This window comes from Schistocerca cancellata, chromosome 10, assembly GCF_023864275.1.
Source record: "Schistocerca cancellata isolate TAMUIC-IGC-003103 chromosome 10, iqSchCanc2.1, whole genome shotgun sequence".
NCBI lineage: Eukaryota > Metazoa > Arthropoda > Insecta > Orthoptera > Acrididae > Schistocerca > Schistocerca cancellata.
The window spans coordinates 161,327,419-161,348,810 of NC_064635.1; the positions used below are offsets into that span (position 1 = coordinate 161,327,419).

The 21,392-nt window shown below is 38.5% G+C and overlaps 1 protein-coding gene across 4 annotated transcripts in view; it reads left to right on the plus strand.

The window, feature by feature from the left end:
• The window catches only part of LOC126106428 (uncharacterized), a 112,054-nt gene that overhangs the window by 87,002 nt on the left and 3,660 nt on the right, over positions 1 to 21,392 (plus strand). For all 4 annotated transcript variants that reach the window (XM_049912705.1, XM_049912703.1, XM_049912704.1 and 1 more), the window contains 2 exons: positions 11,498 to 11,606; positions 17,978 to 18,069. In XM_049912705.1, coding sequence (XP_049768662.1) covers positions 11,498 to 11,606; positions 17,978 to 18,069 — 201 coding nt within the window. The remainder of the gene's footprint in view (positions 1 to 11,497; positions 11,607 to 17,977; positions 18,070 to 21,392) is intronic.

A 21,392-nucleotide genomic window follows, 5' to 3' on the forward strand; every position in this document is an offset into this window, starting at 1 on the left:
CTCAATGTTAACAAATTTCTCTTCTTCAGAAACGCTTTCCTTGCCATTGCCAGTCTACATTTTATATCCTCTCTACTTCAACCATCATCAGTTATTTTGCTCCCCAAATAGCAAAACTCCTTTACTACTTTAAGTGTCTCATTTCCTAATCTAATACCCTCAACATCACCCGACTTAATTCGACTACATTCCATTATCCTCGTTTTGCTTTTGTTGATGTTCATCTTATATCCTCCCTTCAAGACACCATTCATTCCGTTCAGCTGCTATTCCGAGTCCTTTGCTGTCTCTGACAGAATTACAATGTCATCGGCGAACCTCAAAGTTTTTATTTCTTCTCCATGGATTTTAATACCTACTCCGAATTTTTCTTTTGTTTCATTTACTGCTTGCTCAATATACAGATTGAATAACATTGGGGAGAGGCTACAACCCTGTCTCAGTCCCTTCCCCACCGCTGCTTCCCTCGACTCTTACAACTGCCATCTGGTTTCTGTACAAATTGTAAATAGCCTTTTGCTCCCTGTATTTTACCCCTGCCACCTTTAGAATTTGAAAGAGAGTATTCCAGTCAACATTGTCAAAAGCTTTCTCTAAGTCTACAAATGCTAGAAACGTAGGTTTGCCTTTCCTTAATCTTTCTTCTAAGATAAGTTGTAAGGTCAGTATTCCCACACGTGTTCCAGTATTTCTACGGAATCCAAACTGATCTTCCCCGAGGTCGGCTTCTACTAGTTTTTCCATTCAACTGTAAAGAATTCGTGTTAGTATTTTGTAGCTGTGGCTTATTAAACTGATTGTTCGGTAATTTTCACATCTGTCAACACCTGATTTCTTTGGGATTGGAATTATTATATTCTTCTTGAAGTCTGAGGGTATTTCGCCTGTTTCATACATCTTGCTCACCAGGTGGTATAGTTTTGTCAGGACTGGCTCCCCCAAGGCCGTCAGTAGTTCCAATGGAATGTTGTCTACTCCAGGGGCCTTGTTTCGACTCAGGTCTTTCAGTGCTCTGTCAAACTCTTCATGCAGTATCGTATCTCCCATTTCATCTTCATCTACATCCTCTTCCATTTCCATAATATTGTCCTCAAGTACATCGCCCTTGTATAGACCCTCTATATACTCCTTCCACCTTTCTGCTTTCCCTTCTTTGCTTAGAACTGGGTTTCCATCTGAGCTCTTGATGTTCATACAAGTGGTTCTCTTATCTCCAAAGGTCTCTTTAATTTTCCTGTAGGTAGTATCTATCTTACCCCTAGTGAGATAAGCCTCTACATCCTTACATTTGTCCTCTAGCCATCCCTGCTTAGCCATTTTGCACTTCCTGTCTATCTCATTTTTGAGACGTTTGTATTCCTTTTTGCCTGCTTCATTTACTGCATTTTTATATTTTCTCCTTTCATCAATTAAATTCAATATTTCTTCTGTTACCCAAGGATTTCTACTAGCCCTCGTCTTTTTACCTACTTGATCCTCTGCTGCCTTCACTACTTCATCCCTCAAAGCTACCTATTCTTCTTCTACTGTATTTCTTTCCCCCATTCCTGTCAATTGTTCCCTTATGCTCTTCCTGAAACTCTGTACAAACCCTGGTTTAGTCAGTTTATCCAGGTCCCATCTCCTTAAATTCCCACCTTTTTGCACTTTCTTCAGTTTTAATCTACAGGTCATAACCAATAGATTGTGGTCAGAGTCCACATCTGCCCCTGGAAATGTCTTACAATTTAAAACCTGGTTCCTAAATCTCTGTCTTACCATTATATAATCTATCTGATACCTTTTAGTGTCTCCAGGGTTCTTCCATGTATACAACCTTCTATCATGATTCTTAAACCAAGTGTTAGCTATGATTAAGTTGTGCTCTGTGCAAAATTCTACCAGGCGGCTTCCTCTTTCATTTCTTAGCCCCAATCCATATTCACCTACTACGTTTCCTTCTCTCCCTTTACCTACTGACGAATTCCAGTCACCCATGATTATTAAATTTTCGTCTCCCTTCACTATCTGAATAATTTCTTTTATTTCATCATACTTTTCTTCAATTTCTTCATCATCTGCAGAGCTAGTTGGCATATAAACTTGTACTACTGTAATAGGTGTGGGCTTCGTATCTATCTTGGCCACAATAATGCGTTCACTATGCTGTTTGTAGTAGCTTACCCGCATTCCTATTTTCCTATTCATTATTAAAGCTACTCCTGCATTACCCCTATTTGACTTTGTGTTTATAACCCTGTAGTCACCTGACCAGAAGTCTTGTTCCTTCTGCCACCGAACTTCTCTAATTCCCACTATATCTAACTTTAACCTATCCATTTCCCTTTTTAAATTGTCTAACCTACCTGCCCGATTAAGGGATCTGACATTCCACGCTCCGATCCGTAGAACGCCAGTTTTCTTTCTCCTGATAACGACATCCTCTTGAGTAGTCCCCGCCCGGAGATCCGAATGGGGGACTATTTTACCTCCGGAATATTTTACCCAATACTACTATGGGCAATCCTTTTTGAGGCATTTCTCAGTTGTGGCATGGTACAGTTGATATTCTGCTCATTGACTCCAGATACTGTAGGTAATTGTCTTACCAGAAAACATTGTCTGCAGTTCCTGCAAAATCTGTTGTTGGACTACTTATACACTTTGACTGGTACCACATTCACACAGTAATTAGGGAATGACATTTATGCCAGGATAACGCACTACAGCACCACTTCAAAATGTTAGCATCATCATCATTTAATCATACAGTAAAGCTGCATGCCCTCGGGAAAAATTACGGCTGCAGTTTCCCCTTGCTTTCAGCCGTTCGCAGTACCAGCACAGCAAGGCCGTTTTGGTTATTGTTACAAGACCAGATCAGTCAATCATCCAGACTGTTGCCCTTGCAACTACTGAAAAGGCTGCTGCCCCTCTTCAGGAACCACACATTTGTGTGGCCTCTCAACAGATACCCCTCCGTTGTGGTTGTACCTACGGTACGGCTATCTGTATCGCTGAGGCACGCAAGCCTCCCCACCAACGGCAAGGTTCATGGTTCGTGCATAAATGTTAATTTACCAGTTAACAGAACTTGTGCTGTCACAGTCATTTCAGCTACCCACTCACCTGGAAACTATTTTTTACTTAATGGTGCTGCCCACACTCATTGTGATGCAAATCCTGTTTGTGTGCTGCATGCCACATGTATACATGGCATATATCAAGTTGCACAAAAATTTGGCTAGAGTGTAATAGAGACACCCTGCCTCTTTCCCCCCATCCCTCCCTCTGGAATCTTGGTTGTGATGACAGACTCGTGTTGAAAAGCAACAATTTGGTTGTGATTTTGCGAAGTCAGTAAATCTGAATGTGAAAGAGAGGTTCTGATAAGAAAGGGATCTTTAGCGTGGCTTGATATATACATTTGTGCCGTGTTTAATACTGACCACTGTAAAAATTAAAACTGGAAGGTAAAACTCGGGAAAATTTGTCAGATGACTGAGGAGACTTTAAAAAGTATTTTCTACATTCACACTCCCCAAACCAATATTAAGTGCCTGGCATTAACTCTTATCAGTGATTTTTCCACTGCTACTTGGACTAAATTACATTGAATGAAGAACGTTCTCCACGCCATCACAAATCTTGGCTTTGTCAGTTTGATACAAGATGAGTGTTGGGAAGAAAACCACATACCCTCGTTGTATTAAAATGTTGACGGTTGGTTTTGTGTGGATTTCCACAGTCAAGAAGCTGTGTTTATTACACCTGAACATAAGAATCCTGCATTTCCATTTAAATAGCCATAGTCATATACCAATGTATATTCTGCATTTGTAAATATCCTTGCTGTCACAGTCTAGGCCAACCAATCACATTACCCTTTTTAATTCAAGCAATCATTCATTTTTTCACAATCCGAGTGTACATCAATTTGCAGCTGAAATTGAAGTGGCATACATAGCACCATGAATTTCTAAAAGGTGAATCTCAGCTAATTTTGAGGTCAGACTATATTGTTATATGATGGTTTCCTTTCACTCCAATCCAATCCAGCCACTTTGTTTCACAGTTCATCTCACAAAGGAAAATGTTCAGGAACATGGACAGAGTAAATATTTACATCAGCAACAAACAAGACAATGATAGAAATTTAACCTGTGCACTGAGTCGACAATAAAGTTCCACTTAACATAACTTAGGAAATTAGAAGGAAAACTCTTACTTTGAAGAAAGCACCTGTTTTTTGAGTTATATTAATTAGTATGTGTCAATTTTCTAATGGTAGATTGATATGTTTCATTAGATAGCTATTTTTCAAATAAAATGGCCAACATGAACTTTGTGCAGTGGTTGCTCATCTGAAAATGTTTTAATCCAATGTTTGGACACATAAGACTGAATTACTCTTTTCTGTAGTGAGCGATTGCTATAGCACTGAATGAGGGTAAAGAGTTGATTGAAGTAGAGTGTTACAAAGAAATTATTAGAATTACAGGGCTGCCGTTTGTGTGTTTGCTTAGCAGCACTGCAGAACTTGCAGTATACTAGTGTATTGAGGAGAAACAGACATATGACAAGAATTGACAATATGGAAGATCAATGTGAAGCAAACAAGTCATGTAAAGTTGGGCTTAGTTCTTGGCAGTGTGTGCAATACAAATGTTTGATAATGATAAGCTTTGCAATTTTGGCATCTGGAATATGCATATTGAATGTTTACACCTTTTTCATAAAATTTTAGTGTGCATTTTCTCATTTGATGTTATGTAGGCAGGAGCTCTTTACGAGTATAGCTCTTCTTGGGTGGTGTGGTGCTATATGTATTTACACATGCAGACTATCCTGACAAGATATTTGTGTGGAATGTATTTCTTTTTGCAGTGGAAATGTGTTTCTGTTCAATAATGTCACAGGCTGTTAACTGTGTGATGAATATCCCATGGAACAGTGTTACGGAGATCTTTTGACCTGCTTTATGGAACTGGTTCTCATTATAGTACCCATGGAGGTGACACAGTGTTTAAGACTGGTGTGTTGGCAGAAGAGCCAACACTGTGTTGCTAGAGGAGGCCGAAATGCACGCATTTAAGCTCACGCAGACTGGCGTGAGGTCTGGAACAATTAAAGGAGTTGAGTCTAATAAATAAAGTACGGAGTTGCTTGAATACTTAACTTTAATCCATAATTGGAGAACATCACTCTTGTTGATACATGATTTACAATCTCAATATAAACTGGTAATGGCGCCTTGCTAGGTCGTAGCAAATGATGTAGCTGAAGGCTATGCTAACTATCGTCTCGGCAAATGAGAGCGTATTTGTCAGTGTAGCATTGCTAGCAAAGTCTGCTGTACAACTGGGGCGAGTGCTAGGAAATGTCTCTAGACCTGCCGTGTGGGGACACGCGGGTCCGATGTATACTAACGGACTGCGGCCGATTTAAAGGCCCACCTAGCAAGTGTGGTGTCTGGCAGTGACACCACAAAGACATTGGAATTGCATTCAAGATAATGAAGAATCAAATCCTCATTTGCTTATCCAGTTTTAGGTTTTATATGGTCTCTTCAAATTTCTTAAAGAAAATGCAAGATGGTTGCTTTGAAAAGAACATGGCTGATGTTGATTCTCATCCTTCCACAATCCAAGCTTGAGTGCTATCCCAAAAGACCTTCTCGTTGACAAAACATGAAACCCCAAACTTCCTCCCTTCTTCCTAGTGTCCATTTCATACTGAATCAATGGAACAAACTGCAACTAAATGAGTCTGGGAACATTATTCATTAACTTGAATATGAATTGAGGAATAACTCTAGAAGCATTTCTTCAAAACTTGATGTTCTACACTGTGAAGTGGCATGCTGTATATTAGGATAGCGAAATGCTCCCACTGAAATGGCAATGCTACATTAATCCTCTTCTCCTACTGTGACCTTATTGTATCCTATCCCAAACTATGGGTGACAATTCCCTGCTTTCCTGGGCTTAGTTTTTGTTGTTGTTGTAGTTTTCAGACAAAAGATTGGTTTGATACAGCTCTCCATGCTACTCTATCCTGTGCAAGCCTCTCCAAATAATTACTGCAACTTACATCCTTCTGAATTTGCTTACTGTATTCATCTCTTTGTCTCCCTCTACAATTTTTACGCCCCACACTTCCTTCCAGTACTAAATTGGTGATCCCTTGATGTCTCAGAATGTGACCTATCAATCAATCCCATCTTCCAGTCAGGTTATGCCACAAATTTCTTTTCTCCCCAGTTTTATGCAGTATCTCCTCAGTAGTATGTGAGCTACCCGTCTGATCTTCAGCATTCTTCTGTAGCACCACATTTCACATACTTCTGTTCTCTTCTGGCCTAAACTGTTAATCATCCGCATTTCATATCCATGCAGATACTTTCAGAAAAGACTTTGTAACACCTAAATCTATATTTGAAGTTTAAAAATTTCTTTTCTTCAAAAATGCTTTTCTTGCCACTGCCAGTCTACATTTTATATCCTCTCTAATTTGTAGTTCGACAAATGTCAGCTATTCTGCTGCCCAAATAACAAAACTCATCCACTACAAGTGTCTCATTTCCTTATCTAGTTCCCTCAGCATCGCCTGATTTACATAGACTACATTCCGGTATCATTGGTTTTCTTTTGTTGATGTTCATCTTATGTCATCCTTTCAAGATACTGTCCATTCTGTGCAATGGCTGTTCCAAGTCTTTTGCTGTCTTTGACAGCATTACTATGTCATTGGCAAACCTCAAAGTTTTTATTTCTTCTCCCTGAGCTTTAATTCCTATTCCAAAATTTTCTTTGGTTTCTGTTACTGCTTGTTCATTGCACAGAATGAATAACATGGTGAAAGGGTACAATTCTGTCTCACTCCGTTCTCAGTCACTGATTCCCTTTGTAGCCCTCAATTATGCCACCCGGTTGCTGTATAAATCGTAAATAGCCTTTCACTCCCTGTACTTTATTCCTGCTACCTTCAGAATTTCAAAAAGGGTATTCCAGTCAACATTGTCAAAAGTTGTCTCTAAGTCTACAAATGCTATAAACATAAGTTGGTCTTTCCTTAACCTATCTTCTAAGATAAGTTACAGGGCCAGTGTTGCTTTTAATGGTAAGTAAAGGAAAGCCTGCAGTGGAAGCATTTGATAACCCAATCGACCTGACTGTAGAGAGAGTGGAATGCAGTTTACTGTTTGCTGCAGCACTAGGAGGAAGAAAGTGACAGGTCCCTTGTGCTGGCCCCCTTTTATGCCCAGTAAAGATCCCCAGTACCCATTCTGACAGCAGGCTGAGTGGATCTGGGGCCATCCTAGAGGGACAGGAACAGGGAAAAATACCCACTCCAACCCAGGATTTAACACAGGACCTCTAAGGCTGGGGCTAGTGCTCTGTCTGCTAGCCCAGCACAGCAACTTTGCTTGTAATAGTATGGTTTAGTTGGGATCGAAGAATGATGTGGATAATGAAGGCTGTTGGAACAGTCAATTATGGGTAGCAAACTATTTGTATATTATGTCATTTGTTACGTGAACACCAATAACCAAAAATACATCATGTCTGAAAAAAAAATTTTATGCCACAACTTTCAATTAATTCTTTCACACGGTAACTTCCATCCAGCCAAAAATCCTGACAGGAATAAACAATCCCATATCAAACATGCTATCTGGAACAGTAAATAACATGATATGTGCTATGGCACTTGCATTGATGTGCCAACCTCTCACAAATGCTACTGACCAACTGTAACTACCAAATGACTCAAATCTTACACCTGACATAAACAACAATTACAAAATCTTCTTAAAATCATGTGGTAGATTGTTCATAAAACACAGTATGATAAAATCTTCTTGAAGTTGTATGGCACAGGTTTCATAAGAGACATTTTGTAGTAAATAACAACTGCAGGCTGTTAAAAATCTTACACCTAGTATGAGGGAACTAAACACCATTATCTTGTTCCATCTGAAAATATTAAAAAAACTTCTATTAATGTAAATGATTTTCATTTGGTATGTTCCTCCATCTTCAAGGTTTTCAAGAGGTTTCCCTAGGTCATTAGGTAAATGCTGGGATTGGAAATCCCCTCCCTAATAAGAGTCCCGGTTGGGATTCCCCTTATCCCACTCTCGGCCTGGTAGGATATTTGTCTGTAATTGACATGTCCCACAACAGTTCCCCCTGCTCTCATGAGATGGGCAAAAAAAGTTCATTCCATCATCAGTTTGTGTTTACTGCTGTTACCAGGCCGCGTAGGGTATGCAATGTGGTTGAACAAAATCAGACGTTAAGTGATTACTGTGAAGAACATAGAGATGGTGCGTACTAGTGTGAGAAAGCGTTATCTGCACCCGACAGAGGGTGAAAATGTCCTCATGTGAGTCTCCTTTTGGTTGGCTGGTTGAATTATGCAGCATGTGCATTTGTGGGGGATTCACATGTGACAGTGGCCTGATGCTGGACTCCAAAGGAATGTGGGGACAGGCATACTCGTCTTCAAGGTTACGGTCAACCACATCTGACCACCAGAAGGGAGGGTCACGGTGTTGTGCACCGAACATACTGTAACCCCTTCAAACTGCAAGTATGGCAGGGGCCCCGGTAGAAATCCCATTCTTCCATTGTTTTGTAGAGGCATAGCAGTGTTATCACAGTTACTTGGCATTCTCTCTTTTTTTTTAGGGTGTAGATGATACATACTCTTGTAATGATCCTATGATTTTTTGCCATTTTTTAAATATTAAGTTCCTTCTTTCCTGTGGCTGTATGTATCATCATGTACCAATAGTCGTGTAGCAACAGCTGGATAAGCTGTGCCCAGTAGCAAAAAGAATATAGTCTTTGCCTGTTAACAATATATCGTGATTTATCATTGTCATTTTGTTGCAGATAAAACACCACAAGCTGCAAAGAGTTTTTATTTTTAATATTCTGCAAAATAGTATTACTTTTGAGGTCATCATAGGGCATAACTTTTAAGCTTTTTCATGGCAAACACCACATGTCTCTAATTTTAAAATGTGGCTGACGTTTATTTCTCACTGTAATCATTTGTCAGTGCAGTCATAGATCACAAAATAAAATTTAGATGTGTTGTAATAACCATGAAAAATTTAAATGTTCTCCCAGATGATGGCTACAAGGTTCAGACTACTTGTAGAATAATAGTAATGAAAACTTTTAGCAGTGTTTGGTGGCTATTTATAACAAAATGTCTTTTATAAAAGCTGTGACACACAATTTTAAGAAGAGTTTGTTACAATGTCTTTTACGGATGTTGTACCAAGTAGTGCAGACTGAGGTTTAGGACTATTTTACTTCCGGGACAGCGTTGTCCATTGTTCCAACCAAAAATGTGTGTGTGTGTGTGTGTGTGTGTATGTGTGTGTGTGATATTTAGTAGTTGCATCTAAGGAGTTTAGAATGTTAGTACGGATACTACCAAATGAAAATTGTAAGGCAAGTTATGTATTGCGATAGCTCAGTTTTCAACAACATTGTCTGTGGATGGCAAGAGTCAGTGTTTGAATCCCAGAATCCCATTTTACCCCACAGTTCAGTCCTCATTATAGTGACCCAAACTAATTTTGCTGTGATCATGATATGACAAGCTTTTTCAGAACCTTTCTTAAACCATTTTCTGTACAGAATACATTCAGTTCCTACTCCATCTGAACAATGGAAAATTCAGGGTGGAAAAACAATATGAATTAGATTGCTACTTACCACACAGAGCAGACACTGAGTGGCAGATTGTCAGATTTGAAAGAAGACTATTAGTAAATATCAGCTTTCAGACAAAGTCCTCCGTCGCCACGTATTAGATGGTTGCATTGCTAAGTGGGCATTAAACAGTGAGAAATAAATGAAACTAGTATGATACTCCCCTAATATGTACAGCACTGCTACAAAAAGTACTTCAGGGGTCAAGAAAATCCAAGCTTAATAATTTTTACTGCTGTATACTTGCTTTTTTAAAGTAAATGAGGCACTTTAAAATAATTGTTGGCATTCAAAAACTTGTTTTTAATAGACAGACTGCAATAAGTAATTTAGAGAATCCATTTGAGTACTGGTATGATCTTTCAGTTGTTCTGTGTGAGCAGTAACAAAGTTGAAAATGTTACTTGGTTTTTAAGGATGTAGAGTGTAGGTGATAACTTGTTTCTTACAATGCAGCATTGTTTTCCAAGACAAAAAGGATAACATAAATTTCACACTTCCTGGCAGAATATAATATGACAAATGCTAATGGTATGTGCTGCTGCACGAAGTCTGCAGCCGTTCCACCTGACTAGAAGTCAAACAACTTGGAGCACTTCAGTTTTTATGAAACAGACATGCCGCTAAATGTAACACCAGCAAACCAAGTTGAAATGTTTGACATTTCATTGAAGGAATCCCAACTGTTGTGACGTTAACGCCCTCATTTCTTGTTTGTAGACTCAAAGGCTTGCCATCACATTGAAATTAGAGACTGTTTAAAACTTCCAAACCAACACAGGGCACATTTCAAAGCAGTTCTGTATTTTCTACTGTGGCAGAAGTGGATGTGCTAGCAACTGAACTAGAAGAGTGCACTGTAAATATTACATAGCCAATGCACGGCTCAGACATTTGTTTAGGCAGTTTTAATGTTCATATTATGTGTTTATCTTTCTAACAGTGTGTAGACCAGTTTGAATTTTAGCTTTATGCTACAGTGATCTGAATTTCATTGCTCAGCATGTCTCCCACAATCTTTTGTGTGAGTATTTCATTTTCTGTGTGACGGGTGTGGGCTCCACGTTTGTAAAATGAAAATAAAAGTAATGTAAATCCTTCTAAAGTGAGTCAGCAAAAACTGAAAGCTAGTATAAAACTCAGCTATAGGAATTGTGATTGATCAAATGAATATATTCTGACTGCAACAACTAAGGTTTTAGGGCCATTAATATTAGCTTTCTAGGCAAATGCATTGATCTGTAACTCTACATTATATGATGAGGGAACTAAACACCATTATTTGGTTCCACCTAAAAATATTAAAAAAACTTCTGTTAATGTAAATGATCTTCATTTGATATGTTCCTCCATGTGTTTGAATAACACAGTTCATTTTAGTGTAGTTGGGTGTTTTTTTTTTTTACTGACTGTTTGATGTTAGCTCCTGTGCACTGTGTTTCACTGAAAAAAATATGGATTGTGCTTCTCATAAAATTGACCTTGTGTGTTGCACAAGAAACAAAATTCCATAAGAGAATGGATATTCAGTACCTTTATCTGCAAAATATATTTCACTGATTTTTACACTATACATGGTTATGCTGGAATTGCTCTCCTCTGATGTGCATTCTGCATGGATGTGCTAATTGTAAAAACATGAGGTTTCAGTGTTTGTGATATGATTTATTTTAAATGACTGCATGAGAAAGAGTTAACATCAGAAGGTGATAGAGACAAACAAAATATTTTAAATGCATTACATGTTTTTTTCTTTTAAAGTTATATGTTCTTTTTTGCAGTAAGAAGCTACGGTGAAACATGTTTCTTTGACGTGCAGTGCAATGATCACCGCATGGTGTGTGAGCCAGACAGCACCAACACGTCAGTGAGAAGATGCCTCTGTGACAGGTTATTCCCACATTACTGTAGCATAGGCAGTGTGTTCATTTTCCTTTTCAAGTCAGATTTTAAGTAAATTAGCATTTCAATACTAAATGTTTTGTGGTGTCTCTTGTTTCACAGCTATAGCCATCTACATTAAATCTTTGTACATACGCTGCAAGCCATTGTATATGGTGCATGGTGGAGGGTATCTTGTGCCATTACTAGTCATTTCCTTTCCTACTCCACATGCAAAAAGAGCAAGGAAAAAGTGACTATCTATATGCCTCAGTACGAGCCCTAATTTCTCTTATCTTATCTTTGTAGTCTTTACGCAAAATGACTGTGTCAAACAGTGCAGTCTTTATGCTGTATTCAAACATTATGGGATTGTTTTTCCTACTCATGTGTTTTAAGTTACTTTTTCTACATAAAGAGCAAGCTGCCATCTGTCATACCAGCTAGAAATTTTGTCTAATTTATCTTGTTTCCTCCTGTTGTCACTCAACCTGTACACCACAGCATCAGCAGCAAACAGCTGCAATTTGCTGCTGGCTCTACCTGTCAGATTATATACACAAATAAGAGCAGTCATTTCAAACTTCCCTGAAGCATTCCTGATGATACCCTTGTCTCTTATGAACACTTGCCACCAAGGACAATGTACTGGGTTTTATTACTTAAGAAGTCCGCCATCTAAAATTACATGCTCTATTGAGTTACATCATTATGACCCTCTGTTAGTGTTTAGAATAAGTACAATTGGAAATTTCAGGAGTATTAGTAATGTTCATAAGTATGAGACACAAAACAAAGTTTCACAGGGAAATACGCAGGATAGCTCTACATAATGAAAGTGTGCTACATCTACCACAACTTTTATTCCATGCTTTGCTTCAAAGACTTGAGCAAATTTCAGGTTTATACAAGTTCAAAAAAGAACCTGACCACAGGCTGATAGTCAACAATTTCTGTGGAAATGATGAATTTATGAAGCATCTGCATTAAATTAAATACATTACATGAAATTTCTACATTAATTCACCAGTCACATATGATAGCATGGTCTCAGTAACAGTGGAGTGTGTTCCGTGACAGTAGCATACAGTATTATCAAGAGACAGTTTACAAAATTTACAACAGAATAGAGAGACAAGCTTCCACAAACAGTTAACACAATATATGAAAAATTGTAAGTAGGTATTCATGTTTAATTAAACTGTTTATTTGAGTATATTTAATTAATGTACACATTCAGATAACATTCACATAATGCATATTGTAAACAGATGGATAAATAAATAAAAAGAAGTAAGAACATGATTTAGTTTCTCATGAAGGATCATTAGAGCTGGGGCACTAGTCTGAACTGGACATGAACAGGGAAGGAAATTGGCCATGTCCTTTCTCTGGTATTCCCACTTGAGAAGTTCGAAATCCCACTAGAACAACAGCGACTAAGCAGTGCTCATAACATTTGTGAGCACTGCTGTTGCCACCTCAGTGCTAGGCATGGGCCATGCCCCAGGTGCCAACCTATCGGCATCTGCGGTTGAGCTATATGGCTCACAGCGCAGGAGCCTGGACCTCAGTCATGTTCTGATTACACTTTTGTTGTTAATTATACACAGGATTGTTTTGTTCTTGATATTGCTATGTCTAAGGCTCCCAATTTGGTTTTCATGCCAGATTTGTCATTCTGTTGTTCATCTATTGCTGTTGTTGTCTTACCATTGACACCCTCAGCCCATCAGCCAGCATCTCCTGGCTGTGCCACAATTCCAGCTACTACACTTTCTAGGGCAGCCTTCCCACCATTTGCCTTAGCTGATATAGTGAAAAAATGAAAAGCCAAAGCTGGATGGGAATTTAAATCAGTCTCACTCCTCCAGAATGTGAATTGAACCCGCTTTACTACAGTGTCACCTTGTACACAGTGATGAATATTAAAAGAAGAACTGCACTGACATACAAGATTTTAGAAGTGGAAACCAGCTTGATATACAAGCAATGAAAAAACATTCCCAAGACGTTAGCTTAGAACATTTTAAACTAAGAGTGTGAATTGTATATCTTTAGAAAACAGGAAGGACATCTAGCCATAAATAATGCTAAATCAAAACTGAGTGGGTGGTCGTTATCTGTAGATGCCAAACATGTAGGCATAATGTGAAAGAATGTAATATACCTCTAACTTTTGAGGGTTTTTCACAGTGAAAGATACAGTCCAGACAGCATACAGTATTACTGCACTAATGTTCAAGTGGATCTACTTTGTGGGACTTTCTCTCTCTCTCTAACTATATTCAAACAGTCATTCACTCATGATGCTTAGGTGCTTACAGACATTAATACCAAAATGGTTGAGTGCAACATCATCTCAAGGCTGCACCTGTCTATTTATTTATTTAAACGTCAAGTTCTCTAGGAACAACCTGAGGAGCAAATGTCCAAGGTCATGGAACAACATAAAAGTAATAACAGATAAAAATAAAATGTTTATGAACCCAAAAAAAGTCAAGCCATACGTTTACTTAAACATAATCAACAATACAACAAGAATCAGCTTACTTTTTTCAAGGAACTCCTTGACAGAATAGAAGGAGTGACTTATGAGGAAACTCTTCAGTTTCAGTTTGAAAGCACGTGGATTACTGCTAAGATTTTTGAATTCTAGTGATAGCTTATTGAAAATGGATGCAGCGGTATACCGCACACCTTTCAGCACAAGAGTTAAGGAAGTCTGACCCAAATGCTCTCCCTTGCCTGTATCACAGAGGAGTATTTCAGACATCAATCTCAGAAAGGCATTTGCCAAGAGAGTTATATGATTAAATGTTGATTTAATTCACCAGCAATACTCAAAACATGATTGATAAATACTGTACATATATCTGATTTATCAGTAACAGAAATATGTTTACTAAGAACTTACTTTATATTGTTGACCTTGTGCTGCTGACCAGCCACTTCCTTTACAACTGACCATATGTGAACAAGAGATACAATCTCGGACACTGTGGCAGCACGTTCCAAACAAACACAAAGTAATATGCACCACTGAAGTTGGATGGTAGCAAATAAGGTTCTGTTATGCTGAACCCACCATAGGTTGTGGCTGAATAGCTTAGTTGGTAAGAACATTTCCCACGAACAGCAAAGTTGTGGGTTTGAGTCTCACCCCATTTTGAGTGTGTGAGGAAGTTTAAGAACAGTACACACGTCCTTGCACACTGAGAGATTCATTTGAGGCTCTGTTATTTGATTTATAGAATTCCAGTAAACAAGCTTCTAGAGAATTATCAAATGTGGTCACTTGGACCTTTGGAGGAGACTAGTGACCTTACTTTCTTTCTTTTGCCTAACATTTAAGCTCTCTTTTACAGGGTCCACGTTTTTGAGATGTGGCAAATTTCGTTATATTATTTAACTTTGTGGCAGGATGGCCTTTTTGACGCCAAAATCATCATGGTAACGTGAGGGAGGGAAGTTTGTGTGTCTAGTCTGTCTGTGAATCATATAAACTTTGTTCCGTGTGTCATTGTATTTTAAATGTTTGCATACCATATGCTCTGAGGTGGAATTTGGGGACCAGCCTGGCATTTGCCTAAAAGAGTGTGGAAAATTGCTTAAAAGTTGCACTCCTGCTGGCTGGTATATCAGTCCACAGTTGTGGATCTGCTGCAAAAGTTTGATGCGGGTGCAGCTCACCTTCCTGTCACACAAGGCAGCGTGCTGTATGATACACAGTACAAGTAGGCTTGGCCTGAATGTGTACATAAACTAAATATTCCACAGCCTTTGTTACATTTTGATTTGCTTAAACAGATTTGCGATTTTGGATTACAGCCATCATTAGATCTTAAAAAGAGCAGCGACACACTATTGTAAACGAAGGCATGCATATTGTCCACTGTTGCTTTTTTTTAATGGCTGTAAACATGATTTTGATAATATCTTTAAATAAATCAAAATTAGATCAAGAAAGTGAATTCTTCAATTTATTTGACGAAGAACTGTTGGTAGAGATCTGAAGCAAACATGATGTATGGTTTTTCTGACATTAAACATGAATTTGCAACAATTAAAAACAAGCATCACAGTTGAAAGATACCTTATATGTGACCAGTATAAACTGTAAGAAGCATGGAACTGCAAATTTCACTGGATAATCCTTTGACAGAATTCTGGGTTCAAAATCATTTGGTCTCATTGCTTCCACAAACTGGAGGATAATTGCTGTCCTCCTACTGTATCAGACATGATCCAGGATTTGGTTCTGTAGGGGAGGTGGGGTCCCATTTTCAGTGTGGCACAGTTGCCTAAGAACTTAAAAATAATAGCATTAAAATATATAAAGTGATGAGCCTGGATAACTACATGCATTAGTATGCTGCACGCACTAGTATGCCACTTCTTCTGGAAATCTGTGAGGTGCGCTGGCCCTGGATCAAATCCACCCGTCACATTAATGATAGGAACCAGTGTGCTAGCCAGTGTGGATGTGGTTTTAGGTAGTTTTCCTCATCCAGTTGGGTGAATACTACCCCTCAGTGAATACCATCTCCATCACGATTTGCAAACATTTTGAAAACAGTCTCAAACTTCCACATGGGATAACATTAGAATCAGATAAATGTGGTACACACATTCCATCCCAAGGAGGAAGTGGTGGCAACAGGATGTGCATCCGGCCACCCTCCACCACTAATATGCCAAATCCAGAATAACGTGCCTACCCCATGTTGATTTATCATATGTGCAGGAAAAAGAAAAAGAAGAAGATTAAAATATCTAAAATACTTACATATAATAATAAAATGTTTGTTTACAATAAAATTCATAAATTTTTTAATATAACAATAAAATTTTGTTTACATCAGTGCTTGGTACATCATTTTAGAATAACATCTAAAAAACTAGAGCTCAGAGAAATATAGCATTTAAAAAAGAGTCATCCAAAAATTTAACAAGTACTTGTATCTTGCAGGTAGTTTAAGAACTATAATAACAACAACCTCTCACAACACTGGCAACACCAAAATTTATACACTATAAAGATGAAATGTGCATTCACTGTTATCAGTTTTTAACTTAGCACTATGATTACACAAACAAGTCCTGTTGTGAGTGCGTAAAAGAGGGACATACTTTTTTTGTCTGCTTACATTTGGCAAGACAGTTTTTCTGGTTGTGTTTAATTTTTTCTTCGTGGAGGGTCCTCCCTTTTTGTCTTTCCATACTCAACTGCATCTTTGCTGGTTCTACCTCTAGACTCACAAACCGTGTCAGATTTATTGTTGACCACAGGTATACAGTTGGCCTATGAATTTGTGCATCTACCTGCTTGAAATGGTACATTCACATGGACAGGCCTTTGTGCAAGTTAACTGATAAGTGTTAAATGATGCTTGTAATTTATAGAATTGCTTGCCATTTCAGAAGTACTTTACTTGAAAGTTGCTGGTGGAATATGATGATGAAAATTGATAGTATATGAAAATATAAGCAAACACTTCTACTAAGATTTTTTGCCTGGGGTTGGGGCAGGGGAGGGTGGGGGGGTGGGGGGTTTAGAGAAGGGCAGTGCCCCTCTCTCCTTTCGGTCTGCACTTGAACAGTTTTCTGAAGTTTGCCTTCACAGGCAAGTTCACAGGTACTTGCGATTGGTGAAACTTCTCTCAAATGATCCAACACCTCCTCCTAACATTCTACTGTTCAAACAGTTCTTTGTTGAAAACCTTGTTTGGCTCTCTGTGGCTTTAACAGCCAAACTTTCCTTGAGTTTCTGTCCTTAATAATGAACATTTCTCTGTACATTCATTCTGATTTCCTGGCTCTTTTTTCCCCACATATCCAAACTGTTGACAATTGGCCAGTTTTCGGTGGTAGTGATAACAATCTGTTATTCAGTATCCTATTAAAGCCTTTAGTTCTCCTTTTCACCTTACAACAAAAAGTTTGCCCTTTCTGCCTCTGTCACCTCTTACTTTTCTCCTAGTAGTAGGAGTGGAAGTTTTATTCTTCCATGGACCACTCTTACAATGTACTAGCCATGTTATGTTATTATAGTTTAAGGACAAAAAACATAGTTCATATATAAGGCATTTACATACTAACAGGTCCACTTTAATGAGGACCAGTTGTTCTTGCTATGTGCTGAAAATCACTAAATGAAAAAAATAAATGGAGCTATCTGATATGTTATTTTTTTTAAATAATTCATTTATGTTTAGTGCATTTGATGTTTTAATCTGGAAATAAATAAGTGTAGATTAAACATCTTTGAAGTTTGTATTTAAAATTAAGATGTAAGTTAATCTTTGTTTACATAAATGGTTTAAACAAAACAAGTTCTTAAGAAAAATTACTTTAATAAAACTGATCACTGTTTGCAGAATGCATGTATGGAGCAAAGAACGCAAGGAATGCTTGATGACTTTGAACATCACTGAAATGCTTGCTTCCTTGGAACTCAGCGAGTACTCAGGTATGACATATATGTTTGAGAGAGAGAGAGAGAGAGAGAGAGAGAGAGAGAGAGAGAGAGAGAGAGGATGGGAGGGAATTTATGTATGGTTTGTCCTATACTATTTGCAGAATGGTAAAAGGTTAGATAAATTGATAAATAAAATCAGTGGCCTGAGTGAATGGACATAATTGAATTCTTTAAAATTCTAATCTTTTCTGTCCTATCCTTATTTTAAGCAATGTGTATTTTCATTTTACCATTGGATTATGGTTTCATGTTTAGCAGAAACTCTGTGCATGGTAAGTGGGTGGTGTTGACAGCCAGTCCAGCAGTGGCTTGTGGTGAAGGTGGTTTCAGTTGAAGAGCAGACACTGGCCCCGATGTCTGGCTAGTGGTATGAGGCAATGACAGTTACTAAGCCAGCGGTGAACAGTAGGGTCTCAGTATGACCCTGCAGTCTGTTGATGCTAGAAGCAGGACCATATTGCAATTAGTCTTGTTGAACAGGATGTTGATTGCTGTACTGGCAACTGGTGACTGAGGTTTTAGGACAATGGGTATTCTGCTCTAGAGCACACTGCAATGCACGCCTGGCTAACTGGCGTTTTCCTACAGGGAGCGTTCATCTCAGAAAGGGATGAAATATTTACAGAAATGTGTTAGGGTAGGTAATAGATACTAAATGTATTATCTCCATCACCTGATAGATAACATAAGTTATTCTCTGAGGCTATTCATGTGTGATATAGATTTTAACTATTAACAACCTGTCAGAAAATACTGGAAGACCTCAAGATGATATACAATTTGTGTAAAGATTGACAGCTGATCTTTTGCCATAATTGTGTGTAACATAATTCATGCAATTAAGCAAAATGATGTGATGTTGCTCAATTATGTCATCACAAATCAATCACTGAAATGATCTAAAACCATCAAATATTTAGGAGTAACCATCTGGAGAGATTTAAGGTGGAATGACTGCATATATTTACTTGAAATAATCCTCGCGAAGTGGAATTTTTTCATTAATCAGGTCATTTACAAATCCTTCACCTGATCACTTCTTGAATGTTGCTCATTAACCTGGGAGTCTAAGCTAGCTGTTAGTGGGAGAGGTAGAGAAGACCTGCATGATTAATCAATTGTTTCGTTAAGTCAGTGTGTGAGCATCACAATAATGTTCAACCATCTTTATTGGAAATGCTACAAGAAAGGTTTTGAGCAACACTTAAATTTTTACTTTTAAATTCCAATAGGCATGCTTTCCAAGTTAGACAAGAAATACATTGCTTCCTTTAGCATACACATTGCAAAATGACTGTGACAGTATATCAGAAGACTTTGGTCTTGTAAAGAAGTATAATGACAGTTGTTCTTCACTTGCCACATCCTCAACGACCATAGATACGATCCATCACACAATACACTGGACTTACAGAGTACTTATATATTTACAGTTATATTATTAGAAACAGAGTACTTGAGTGACTTTGATGAGCTTTGGTGAAGGAACTGTGAGAAGAGATTTGAGTCATATTGTAACTTCAGATCAAAATTCTGTCATCAGATGCTTTACTGTATGGATTAACATGCAGAGTATCTTGTTACAGTATCTGTATCTATTTAGGAGAAAACTTTTTAATTTTGTACTGCTGGTGAGTAGGCCGCAGACTAGATTGCCTCTGTACAAATGCAGCTGTGTTCAGATACGGTATGGCTTCAGGTCACAACTCGTATTTAGAGAACTCTGATGACACAATAGTATGTTACAGAAATCCTGCATCCTCATGTGTTACCTCTCATGCAACTGTATCGTGGTGCCATTTTTCAATTGGATAATGTTCATCCAGATGACACGTCTCTGTGTGAGTCTGTTTAATGTCGAACTACTGGTGTGGCCAGAAAGATCCCACATCTGTCCCCTGCGGAACATGCCTGTGACCAGCTCGGACGGCAACTCCGTTCCAGTGGTAGTATCCAGGATACCGAGGACTAGTTACAGTGGTTACGGGCAAGCTTGCCTCAGGAGAGTATTCAGCTATAAAATACAGACAGGATGATAGCTAATGCTGCCAGCTGAAATAGGATTTCCCACCTCGAATACCCATTTGCGAGCTGCCGGGCGTCTGTGGGCAGTGGTGGGCAAGCACATGATGTGGACAGTCAGGCAGCAGGTCTGTATCATACCAGACTGTAACGCCCTGGCCTTGTGCCCATGGGCATGGCTGGTTGAGTGATGCACCTATGAGCACAGTGTGTGCAGTACGGCTACCTGGCAGGTAGCCTACAGTAGCCCCACCTATGCGCAAGCGTGCTGACGGGTGCCCCCAGCACCGATGCCACACTGGACAGTGTTGGAACAGCCTAAGCTAGAGTTTGTCATCAAAACTTGAATCTGTGATGACTCTCATAGCATACCAGGCAATATGGCAACTCATGATTCAGCATCACAGCAGCCCAACTGATTTTAAAATGATTTAGCTAAACTGTCATCAGTGATTTACTTATTACATTAATTAAAACCTTGTGTCAACAAAGAAACAGCATCTGTCTACAAACTGTGCTCCCTTCTGCTCTCCTCTAACATTCAGAAATATCCTACGGGGTGGGACAATTCTTCTCATGCGAAAACAATGTTTGTGTTGGGTAGGAGATCGGCAGGGGGAACAGGGGGTTACAAGCAGAGGCTCATGGTACTGTTCAAAGAACTAAAAATACTAACTGTAGCCTCCCTCTATATTAAAACCTGTCTCCTCTTGATGAAAAAGCATCCAGAGACTCTAACTTGTAGAGGTACTGTCCACAATTATTAAATGAGGAACAGAAATTATTTATGTTTGAAATACATTACATATGTAAGTGCCAAAATAATTTTGAATAAACTGGGACAGCACTGCATAATAAATTCCCCCCGACTGTGAGAGGCCTGGCATACAATTGCTTTGAAGGTTATCTACAGAACCTACTAATTGACAGATATGTTTATGAGGTAGAAGAATTGTGTAATAACATGTCATGCAAACTGTACACCTTCATAAGTGCTGTTATCAAAACCTATAACATGTACACATTTAGGAATGGAACCATCACCAGTATGTGAAAGGTGTTTATCCAATATTAAAATTGAACTTCCACCAATTTAGCAGATTGTGGGAATGTTGATATCTCAGAGAACACTGCTCTACAACTGTGTAAGGAGTAATGCAACTTCTCAGAAAGCAAAATAACTGCTGGTCTGCATTTCTGTATCCTCCATACTTACTGTTGTGTTATTATCAATCATGTTCTTTTTCCACACATCTACTGATCGTGCTATTGTGAAAAAGCACTGTTGACTG